The sequence below is a fragment of the Mirounga angustirostris genome, unplaced genomic scaffold (assembly GCF_029215605.1).
Source record: "Mirounga angustirostris isolate CCGP_5_RB_7025 unplaced genomic scaffold, mMirAng1.0.hap1 SCAF_9, whole genome shotgun sequence".
NCBI classification, from domain to species: Eukaryota; Metazoa; Chordata; class Mammalia; order Carnivora; family Phocidae; genus Mirounga; species Mirounga angustirostris.
In genome coordinates, this window is record NW_026991717.1 from 45,782,823 (window position 1) to 45,795,296 (window position 12,474).

Genomic DNA, 12,474 nt, shown 5'->3' on the forward strand with positions numbered 1-12,474 from the left:
TTGAAGCCACCAAATTTGTGATATTTTGGTACTGTAGCCATAGGAAAATAATACACTAGCCTAAGATGGAGCATTTTGAGCATCAAAATAACTGCAGTGAATCACAGCATATAAATTACATTTTTAAACCATGAGTTCAAAATGATACCAATACTCACGGGGCGCCTGGGTCGCTCAGTCGGATAAGCGTCCAACTCTTGATTTCAGCTCAGGTCATGATCTCAGGGCCGTGAGAGCGAGCTCCACATCAGACTCCATGTTCAGCTTGGAGTCTGCTTGGGATTCTCCCTCTCCCTCTGCCCCTTCCCCCACTGCACTTTCTCTAAAATAAGTAAATAAATATATTTTTTTAATGATACCAATGCCCTCTCTATGTACACCGATTTGTCAGTAGGTAAACTATTCAGTGTTCTAAAAGCTGACAATGCGAAATTACTTCAGTGGAAAAATACAGTTAGAAACGTTTTGCTTTACAGAAAAATTTAAAGAAAGATTTGCAGAATTAAGATGTCTCCATTTTGCAATCCATTATGAAATAGCAGCAATGATCATCAATGGCTGCTGAAACAATTAGGTGAGAGAAGGTTATGGGGAATTCATAATCAGTCTGACAACATCCAAACCCCACAGTTCAATCAATCCCATCATTAAAAAAAAAAAAAAAAAAGACATATGTGCCTCCTGATGGGATGCAACAAGAAATACAAAATACCATCTATGACATTCTCTTGACAAAATTTCAAAACTGCGTCTGCTGAAGCCTAGATCTAAGTACCAGTTTACAAGAAATATTTGGGACAGGAATATGTTCAGTGATAAAAACTGATGGGATCCTATCAGCAGAATCCTAAATATAGGAAACTATAGAGGGAAAGGACCTAGAGTTTTTTCAACAAATTGCCAAAAATACAAAAAAAAAAAAAAAGGCACAAGGAGAAATCGATAAAGATTTAAGAGGGTTCAAATGTCACTGTTTCTGTAAACCTTTAAGAGACTTCTTGAAATAGAACTAATCCCTCACTTCAAAGCAGTCCCAACACATGAAGAACACGACTGTCCACTATACCCCTTATATCATTTCAGCAGCATCCTCTGTCCTCCCACCTTACTCCAATTAAATTTCATGGCCCATCATTATGATCACTCCCTAGCACATAACATCAACTCCTTTGCCTCTCTCTCATACTTGCTTGGATAAATCATGAACCTGGGTAAATCCTGCTCTATATGCCTGTGCTCTTGCTGCTGAATGTGGATGAATGGCTGATTTCTTTTTAGACTCACTCTCCTTAATGTCATTGGATCCTTAATGCTGCCTGGCATCATTTCCCCCCACTTGGTCTGGCTTCTTTTCCAGTTTCCAATTTGATTCACTCATAACCTTCTCCTCTTCCCAAACACTTCCAATATCTCCTCCATCCTCATCTGATAAAATCATCTTGCTCTTTATTTCACTGAACAAAATAAAGGTAATAATCAAAAGAGAACTTCCAAGACATCCAAATGGCTAATAAACATAGGAAAAGCTACTTAACATCATTAGTCATCAAATGCAAATTAAAACCACAATCTGATACCACCACCACTCACCAGAACGGCTGAAATGACAAAGCCAGATAGTGATATAGGCATTCCTCAGAGATATTGCGAGTTGGGTGCCAGACCACCGCAATACAGCAAATACCGCAATAAAGCAAGTCAAATTAATTTTTTGGTTCCCCGGTGCATATAAAAGTAACAATTATGCTACATTGTGGTCTGTTGGGTGTGCAACAGAATTATGTCAAAAAAAAGTACATACCTTAATATGAAAATACTTTATTGCTAAAAAATAAAATGCTAACCATCCTCTGAGCTTTCAGCAAATTTTTGCTGGTGGAAGGTCTTTGCCTTGATGATGGCTGCTGACTGATCAGGATGGGGGTTGCTGAAGTTGGGGTGGCTGTGGCAGCTTCTTAAAATAAGACAATGACGTCAAAAGGAATGAGATCTTGCCATTTGCAACGACGTGGATGGAACTGGAGGGTATTATGTTGAGTGAAATAAGTCAAAAAGAGAAGGACATGTATCATATGATCTCACTGATATGAGGAATTCTTAATTGCAGGAAACAAACAGGGTTGCTGGAGTGGGTGTGGGTGGGAGGGATGGGGTGACTGGGTGATAGACATTGGGGAGGATATGTGCTCTGGTAAGTGCTGTGAATTGTGCAAGACTGTTGAATCTCAGATCTGTACCTCTGAAACAAATATGTTAAGGAAAAAAAAAAGAAGAAGAAGAAGGTAGCGGGAGGGGAAGAATGAAGCATGGGAAATCGGAGGGGTAGACGAACCATGAGAGACGATGGACTCTGAAAAACAAACAGGGTTCTAGAGGGGAGGGGGGTGGGGGGATGGGTTAGCCTGGTCGTGGGTACTGAGGAGGGCACATTCTGCATGGAGCACTGGGTGTTGTGCACAAACAATGAATCATGGAACACTTCATCTAAAACTAATGATGTAATAATGTATGGGGATTAACATAAGAATAAAAAAATAATAATAATAAAAAAAATAAGACAATGACGAAGTTTGCCCCATCAATGGACTCTTCCTTTCACAAAGAATTTCCCTGCAGCATGCGAAGCAGTTTGACGGCATTTTACTCACAGTACTTCCTTCAAAATTGGAGTCAGTCCTCTGGCCGCTGATTTATCAACTAAATGTATGTAATAATATTCTAAACCTTTTGTTGTCATTTCAACAATCTTAACAGCATCTTCACCAGTAGATTCCATCTCAAAAAACCGCTGATTACTGTAACAAATAATAATGAAAAAGTTTGAAGTAGTACCAAGAATTACCAACACGTGACGCAGACATAAAGTGAGCAAACACTGTTGGAAAAACAGCACCACAAGACTCCCTCGATGTAGAATTGCCACAAACCTTCAATTTGTGTGAAAAAGAAGCACAATTCAGCGAAACGCAATAAAGCAAGGGATGCCTGTAGTAATGAGGAAGCAAATGGAACTTTCACACCTTGCTGGTGGGAGCTGGATGGGTAGGGCATGTTGTAAAACTGCATGACACCATTCACTAACGTCAAGCACGTGTATACTTAGGGCCCATGAGTTTCCCCCCTAGATGTATACCCAACTGAAACGTATACATGTTGTCTATAAAACAGGTTCCAGAAGGTTCGCAGGAGCCTAACTCAGACAAAAGCTAGAAACAACCCAAATGTTCATTAACACTAGAATGAATAAACTATGGCATATTCGTATAATGGAGTATTACACAGCAGGGAGGATAAATGAACTACCGCTGCCCACAGCAACATAGGTAAGACTCGTATCGAGGTGAAGGAGCCATAAGCAAGAGCGTATATAGTACTTACAAGAAATTCAAAGGCAGGCAAGATCATCCATGGTGTCAGGACTGCAGGTACCTTTGCAGCAGCGTGGGGAGTAACTGGAAAGGGGTACAGGAGCACTCTGGATTGCTGACGACGTTCCATTTGCCGACCCGGGTTCTAGTTACGCAGGTGTGTTCATTTTGTAAAAATTATTGAGCTATAGATTTGGGATTTTTGTACTTTCCTGTATGTGTATTATACCTCAGATAAAATGTTAATGAAAGGAGAGAAAGACACTCCACAGACTGACACTACCACATGGACCCAACTATGGGCATCCGAGCCCATCCTCCCTGCCTTCACTCCTGTTACTGGGGCGAACTGTTGTTCATGCTTCCGTCAAAGACAGGCCTTTCCTCCTGTGCCCCCACAGAATTACCCCCTCTCTTCACAAGGACGCCACTCTGGTCTCCCATCTCGTTCCTACACCTTTTCTCTCGACGAGATCTTTCCCATCAACCTCCAAACACGCGCTCACTTTTCTAATTTTTAAGACCACCTTCTCATCCCTCAGTTACTGTTGTTTTTCCCCTTCTCTTAGGCTAAAGCAAAACTCAAAACAATTGTCTATACTTGCTGATTCCAAATTTGTTCTAATACTCTTCTTGGAACCACTCCAATCATGTTCTCCCCTCCATGCTCCACAAAGGTTGATCTTCTCATCCATTGTTAAGTCCAACGGTCACTTCTTCATCCTCACCTTCCATGATTTTCAGCCACTTGAGGCATAACCATCAACTCCCTCTTTCTCAAATCACTTTCTCCTCTAGGCTTCCAGAACACTGCATACCCAATATGCCTTCTACCACACTAGCTGCTTCGTTCCAACTCTCTTTTATGGGTTCCACCTTATCTCCCTGACCTCTCATTTTGGAGAGCCTCAGAACTCATCTAGGGGCTTCTTCTCTGTTTTCTTATCCAGTGTCATATACACACTGTGTAAGTGGAGGAATGCCAACAAAGTGTCTCCAGTCTGGATCTTTCTCCCACTCAGGTTCCTCACACATTCGTCTCCTCAGCATCTCTACCCAGATGTCTAACAGGTATCTCCAATTTTGTATGTGCAACATCAAACTCCTGTCTTCCCCTAAGAACCCACTGACTGACTTCCCATCTTGGTTAATGGAAACTCTATCCTTCCAACTGATCATCAGGACAAAACCCTTGGAGACATTCTTAACTTTGCCATCTCTCTCATAAACAAACAACCTTCAGAGCATTTCCAGAATCTGACCACTCTCACCATTTCCACTTCTGTAACCCTGGTCTAAGCCAGTATCGCTAGGTGCCAGGATTATTGCCATAACCTCCTAGCTGGCCTCCCTGCTCCCCCCCACACACACAACCAAACCCCCCACCAGTCTGTTCTCGGTGCAGCATTAAAATGTTAACCAGATCAGGTCAGTCCTCTGCTCAAAACCTTCGGGTGGCCTGTTTCGCTCAAAGACAAATTACATGTAATAGGTTACAAGGGCCTTACAAGGGTCTACAGGTAGACCCTTCTCCCTGTACTGTTACCTCTACTCCATGGCCTCCTTGCCATTCCTCAAACGAGGCAGACCAGCTCCTACTTCAGGGCCTTGCAAGTCTCCTCTTGGCCTAGAAGCCTCTTCCCCCATTTATCCTCATGGATCGTACCTTCATCCTTTTCAGATCTTGACTCAGATGCCGCTTTTTCCATTGAGGGCCTCCCTGCCCACAGCATTTACAATGTTAAGCACTCTCCCTTCCCACCCCGCTCTCCTAAGGTCTCTATCACTTCCTTCAATTTCTCTCTAGCACTGCCTCCTTCTAATGTAAGTATGTATTACTTATCTGTTTACAGGCAGTTTCCTGACAATATGTGAACAATAGGAGCTTGAGGATTTCTGTTTTGTTGACTGCTCTATCCCCCAGTGTCATGAACAATGCCCAGTAAATAGTAAGAGCTTAGTTACAATTTGTGGAATGAACACAGGAGTTATGTCAATCCTTGTCATATACTCAGGCTTCATAGAGATGGGAACTATAGCTTAAGCATCTTTGTAATAAATGACTGACTGAATGGAAGAAAGAAGAACAGGCCTTCAGTCCAACTAAGGTAGGCAGTGTATTTAATTGTTCTTTCCATTTTTATTTTTAAATTTTCTTTAAAGATTTATTTATTTAAGAGAGAGAGAGAGAGCACAAGCAGGGGGAGTGGCAGGCAGAGGGAGAGGGAGAAGCAGACTCCCCGCTGAACAGGGAGCCCGACTCAGGGCTGGATCCCAGGACCCTGAGATCATGACCTGAGTCAAAGGCAGACGCTTAATCAACTGAGCCTACCTTTTCTTCCTTCCTTAAATTTTCACTCAATCAAAAGCAAAGATTACAATAGGCAGAGTGTGCAACAAAAATATAGTTATTAAAGCAATGCTTACCAAAATCAGAGAGGAAATATTCAAACTCTGAGAGGTAATACAAACATTGCTCAACTCACTTATGATTTTTCTTGATCAAAGGTTAAAGAAACATATGACTCAGGAAGGAAAAATCAACAGATATGATGATTTAATCGTTATGATTTCTAAAATACACTAAACAAATTATGGAGAAATTTGACCCTTCTGATATGAAGACCTCATGTCATTAAATAAAGAGCACCTCCTATTCACCCGAATATATTTCTAGAGAAAATTTCAGTGCTTGGAAAATTCCAACAACTTATTCCCCCCAAAATGACAAGTTCACATTTTTATCTTTTTAATTTATATTTCAAAATTACAATTTATTTCACACTAAAACTTATAGAGGAAATTGACCATGAGACCAAAGACCCGAGTTCTTTTCTCAGAACACATGCACTCAGGGAAACGTGCCCACTTCCCACAGCAGCAGGGCACTGTCTTCCAACCTCGCCCCCCGCCCCCAGGAGGAACAAGGACAGTCACAAAGGCTAGTAGGTGGAGAGGCCCATGATCCCCACAGCTGGGGACGGACCTCACAGGGCTCATCTGCTGAGCACGTGACCATTCATTGGTCATCTCTGGCGGGGCTGGGAGCAAGGGGAAGAGGACGAATACTGCAGTGTAGGTAAGGTGGGGTGGCGATGCCCATTACCAAAGGAGTACAACCTTACAAGTAAGAACTTATAAATACAAGATTCACTGTGTCAGACAGTGATAACTATGTCAGAATACGTGGATTGCAGGGAAAGTCGACTGAGAGAAAACTTGATTAAGTGAATCATAATCACTGATGAATATGTTAGTGACATCATGACATCATAGGTTCATTCAAGTTACATTAACTTGTGCATACATCCCTTTCCCAGAGCACAGTGCAAGCAGAAGATCAGCTGCACTCTGTATAAGATATGCCTGTCTTTTTATATAACATCCCTCGCCCCTCACAAAAGCGTCTGACGAAGAGCCAATTGCCTTCCAATTGTCTGACACTTGTCTCTGGAGCTTCAGAAAGAAATCTTTCACTGGGTAACATTTATTGGGGGTGGGGGAGAGAATACACACACAACGGTCTCCCCACAAGGAAATGTATAAATCCCAGAACTACAAATAGTGACACTTCCATTCCTATACTTAAGACAGACATTTGACTAACAAGACCTAACTTGGGATGCCCAGACTCCCTGCTTTAGCCAGACGGTCCTAGTTCATTCTTGTTTCCCAACATAACTATTACTAGTCCAGCACCCTGCCCCCGCTGAAATGTGTTCCCGTTTGGACAATAAATTATACGGTGGCCTTACCTAAATCGCTTTTATCTTTGTTATAGAACATTAAGCTTTGGCTGTGAAGCTGGCAAATTAGTGCTGTTAACTGTCTCATAAGGATATGGGTGGTTAAACTGGTTAAACTGCCCTGCTTTTTCTCTTACAGAGAAGTCATGAATCTTTCAATGTAAACAAAATGAGGAGGGCTTTTAATAATGAAAGAATCAGTTCTGTTCCTCTATATTCTTTTGAATCTGCTATTTAGACACCCTGCCATGAGCACTTTGGAATAATGGAGATTAGTTATGAGAAAAAGGTTTCCACTTTTATCTTATCTCTGGCTTACTAGACAAAAAGTAGAGGTAAGGGCTTTGAATCAAGAGCTATTTATTTTTAAGTTAATAATACAAAAGGCCCCCTCTTTCCATTAAAGTCCCACCCCACCCCCACTACCAAGCCTAGAATTATTAGAACCGCGTCTCCACAGAGTAGAAAAGCAGACACCAAGCATTCAACTGAAATCTGGGTCCCCTGCCACACTGCCCTCCCTTCCTCTCCCAAATAGCTGGCTCGTACTCGGACTCTGGAAGAATGTCAGTGGGGGAGCTATTAGGAGTGGGGTGAGTGCACACTCAGTGTTCACCCGGGACAGCAAGTTGTAAGGCAGGAGATCTACTTACCCGCACTCCCATAGCAACCCCCTGACTTGGGGACGCCAAGGATTCCAGAGCCCCGGTTCCCCACCCCACTGTCCCAGAACCCCCTGGGCATGTTTGCACATATTCCTGCCCCACAGGGAGCACTTCTCTGATAGGGTATCTCAGAGTTCAGTCCCATAGATGGCCTTATAACGTAAGTACTCTTCTAAGCACTGAAGAACATTGTCATCCACCTTTGGGTCAAACTTGTTAGCCAACAGGTGATGGTTTTGAAGAATCCAATGCAGGTCCCCAGTCCCATAAACACAGACAGACCGCTGGTGGGTCCCAGAGCAAGGTGCATAAGGTGCCCCCATACTGATGTCTCCCTCATGGTTTTGCCACTTGACCAGCCTGGCAATGGCTGTCATGTCAGAGATGTGAAATTTGGGGTGGTAGGGAATAGAACCCGGCATCCACGGTGCACGCTGAAGAGTGGCCCACAGATGTTCATCGGGGCTATAGGTGTCTTTCACCCACTCGATCAGTCTTTGGGACTTGGGGTTCTCCAAGACATGCCGGACAAAATCTCGAGAAGCCACAATATAGGCATTCCCTGTGAACATAGGTATATTATCCGGGGGAGGATCCTTCATCTTGCTGGTTATGTACAATGCATCTGTCACCTCATAGTGATATGTCCAGCGAGACCTTTTGTACTCAGTAGGTTTTTCTGACTCCATACTGTTCTTCCCATTCAACATCTTGAGGGCCAGGACCATCTCAGCATTGGTCTTTATAGGAAAGTCCGTCCCACATGTATTCAGTAAGTATCTCCACGGCACTGAGCTCTGGAGCAAGTCCTCCATACAGTTTAGGTCAGCCTGCACCCTGGACCAGGAGGCATAAACCACCCGAACCAACTTACTGGCTATGAAGACATTTGGGAAGCATGACACAATCGCCTTGACTGCCTCTTTGAAAGTTTCTGGGGATTTCTCATCCACATGGACACAGTATATGTTCTGAGGGGCATACAAAGCTCGCAGCAGTCTTTCAAAGTTCTCGATCTTCTCATGGACCACCATAGAGTATGCAATAGGGAAGTCTAACTCTTCTTTGCTCAGAGGGAACCGTATGAACTTCCTTTCGGCCTTAAAGTGCTCACAGTCTCTGGTCATGTTAAGGTAGTCGGTGTCTGTGAAGGGCTCCCGCTTCTTCTTGACCTCCAGGTTGTCCAGGAGAGCCTCCGTCACTGCCTGCTGGTCCCCTCGGATGATTCCAGAACAGTTGATGGATCTCTTTGCTGGCAGCTTCAGGGACTTGTACAAGATGTCCCTACAGGGCTGGCTCCGAAAGTCCCTGGACTCCAGATCCAGGGATTCAAAGTCACATTTCAACCTGAGAGAAAACCTCAGAGCAACCACGGCCAGCAGCATATAGCAGCCCAGGGCCCACAGGTGATGCTGCCGAAAGGGCTTCTTCTTCCACCAAACCATCTTCATGGAATGAGAAACCAGCAGTTGGGGCACAGGGAAGGATGAGGAGGATGGAATCCTTGGACAGAACAAAATGCCTTCAATTACAAACTAACCCTGAATGTATTCACAGAAACACCAAGCTCAACTCCAAAGGGATATTTCTTCTCTAGACAAATATCCTCAGTCAAGACCTGCCTAGGAACCTCTTATCCCTGGCTTGTTGACAGAGGTCTATAATCTGACCCTACAAACAAGCCATTCATGCTGGGATCAGGATCTGGCTCCACCTCTGCCCCAAGAGAAAAGGAAAGGGAAGCAGAACTGAGCACCTGCTGACGTTGAGGTGTAATGAATAAGAGGAAGTCCCTGCCCGCCTTTCATTCCTCCATCTTCCCCCCCAACCCTTTACCACCCTGTTTCTAACATAGTTCTTATCTGGGGCCTAGAATTCCTAATCAGTCTAGAGAGACACTCCATGAAATTCAGACTCTCAGCATCTGTTCTAGAAATCCAAAGATTTAAATCCTTTTAAAAGAAAAAGTACAGGGGCATCTGGCTGGCTCAGTTGGGAGAACATGCAACTCTTGATCTCAGGGTCATGAGTTTGAGCTCCACGTTGGGTGTGGAGATTATTTAAAAATAATTAAACTTTTAAAAATAAATAAATAAAATAAAAAGTACATATCTTGCTCGTGTTTGGCAATTTGTGTATTAGGCTGCTTTCACCACATAGAATTCATTGGTTAGATGTGGTATCTAGGCATCTTTTTAAAAAATGTTCTTTTTTAAAATGTTCTTTTTAAAAAATGTTCTTAAAGAAGTACAAAAAATGTTCTTTTTAAAAAATGTTCTTAAAGAAGTACAAAAAATTGGTTATGATCCAACAAATGCATTGGAATCATTCATAGAGATAACTCAGATATATTTAAAATATATCTACACTCAGAGACACAGAGAACTATGCATATACAATAATTAATGAGTGCTTTCTATGGGCCAGAAATATTTCTTTACATTGTCCAATTTAATCTTCACAACATACCTGAAGTGTAGTATTACTAGGCCTCTTTCACAGATAGGAAAACAAATGCTAAATAACTTGCCAAATATCATGTATATTTTAAGAAGCAAATATGGGACTCATCCCCAGTTTTTTTGTCTGCAAGGCCAATACTTCTTCCTTCAAACCATAGCCACCTTTTAAATAATACAATACAGGGTTCTGGATACCATTAAAGAAAACCAGATGATATAAAGAAAAAATCCCTTACAGGAGAGAAACAAAATGTGACAAATCCTCCCGACAAAGACTGTTTTCCTTTGTTGTGTCCTCTTTCTAAGCATAAGATGGTGTCCTTCTTGGTCGTAACTTTTTATGGGAATCTAAGAAGAAGAAAAAAACGGAAGATTAAGAAAATTCTCACCTTTTTAATAGCTTTGTTCTTGCTTAGGAAAGATCACTTGCCAGGGTGTATGTGTCTCCAAGGGAAGATTGATTGGAATCCAATGGAAGCAAATGTGAACACCATATCCCCTTCTTCTAACCCCTCCAAAATATGGTTTCTGATATTCACAGGATGTCCATGAACAGTCTCAGGCTCCTCCTCAATCTCTGCAAATGAGAGAGCGGTAGGTGGCTCTATCACTCACCTTCCAACTTCCTCCTCTCAGATAAGGGCACAAGCTCACAAGTATTCAGGAGCATATTCTCAAGCACTAGTCATTCAGGGAGGTGAATAAGGCAGGAAGAAAACGCCGGCAGTATCTGCAAGCAGGTATTTCTTTCGTGGTTTTGTTGTTGTTGTTTGTTAAGATTTCATTTATTTACTTGACAGAGAGAGAGCGAGAACAAGCAGGGGGCATGGCAGAGGGAGAGGGAGAAGCAGGCTCCCCGCTGAGCAGGGAGCCCCACATGGGGCTCAATCCCAGGACCCTGAGATCGTGACCTGAGCCAAAACCAAGATTCAGATGCTTAACTGACTGAGCCACCCAGGTGCCCTGCTAACAGGTATTTCAACCAGAACAGCCCAGTTTGTAACCATGCTCTCCTGCCACAAAACCATTCATAAAAACCTGTCAAGGCTCACACAAGAACTTGAAAGCTTTCCCACCCCATACCCCTTAGCAAGGAACCATAGAAACACAGGCATGCCCCTGGAATCCAAGTATCACTCCCCGAACATTACAAGAGTGAAGCAATAAAAACAAAAACAAAAAACTTTTATACTTAAAAAAAAAGGTTTTTTTTTTACAAAAAAAATTTTTTTTACAAAAAAAAAAACCACAACTTTACTTAAAAACGTTGCTTAAAAAAATCTTTTTTTAGCGGGAGGGGAAGAATGAAGGGGGGGAAATCGGAGGGGTAGACGAGCCATGAGAGACGATGGACTCTGAAAAACAAACTGAGGGTTCTAGAGGGGAGGGGGGTGGGAGGATGGGTTAGCCTGGTGGTGGGTATTGAGGAGGGCACATTCTGCATGGAGCACTGGGTGTTGTGCACAAACAATGAATCATGGAACACTTCATCTAAAACTAATGATGTAATGTATGGGGATTAACATAAGAATAAAAAAAAGGAAAAAAAAAAAGAAGAAGAAGAAGGTAGTGGGAGGGGAAGAATGAAGGGGGGGAAATCGGAGGGGTAGACGAACCATGAGAGACGATGGGCTCTGAAAAACAAACAGGGCTCTAGAGGGGAGGGGGGTGGGAGGATGGGTTAGCCTGGTGGTGGGTATTGAGGAGGGCACATTCTGCATGGAGCACTGGGTGTTATGCACAAACAATGAATCATGGAACACTACATCTAAAACTAATGATGTAACGTATGGGGATTAACATAAGAATAAAAAAAAGGAAAAAAAAAAAGAAGAAGAAGAAGGTAGTGGGAGGGGAAGAATGAAGGGGGGGAAATCGGAGGGGTAGACGAACCATGAGAGACGATGGGCTCTGAAAAACAAACAGGGCTCTAGAGGGGAGGGGGGTGGGAGGATGGGTTAGCCTGGTGGTGGGTATTGAGGAGGGCACATTCTGCATGGAGCACTGGGTGTTGTGCACAAACAATGAATCATGGAACACTTCATCTAAAACTAATGATGTAGGGCGCCTGGGTGGCTCAGTTGGTTGAGCGACTGCCTTCGGCTCAGGTCACGATCCCGGAGTCCCGGGATCGAGTCCCGCATCGGGCTCCCTGCTCAGCGGGGAGTCTGCTTCTCCCTCTGACCCTCCCCCACTCATGCTCTCTGTCTCTCATTCTCTCTCTCTCAAATAA

At 43.1% G+C, this 12,474-nt stretch overlaps 1 protein-coding gene across 1 annotated transcript; it reads right to left on the minus strand.

The window, feature by feature from the left end:
• Positions 1 to 6,314: 6,314 nt before the first annotated feature.
• GCNT3 (glucosaminyl (N-acetyl) transferase 3, mucin type) lies at positions 6,315 to 9,694 on the minus strand. Its single transcript, XM_045901892.2, has one exon. The coding sequence runs from the start codon at positions 9,228 to 9,230 to the stop codon at positions 7,908 to 7,910; it is 1,323 nt and encodes a 440-aa protein (XP_045757848.1). The 5' UTR covers positions 9,231 to 9,694; the 3' UTR covers positions 6,315 to 7,907.
• Positions 9,695 to 12,474: the final 2,780 nt, after the last annotated feature.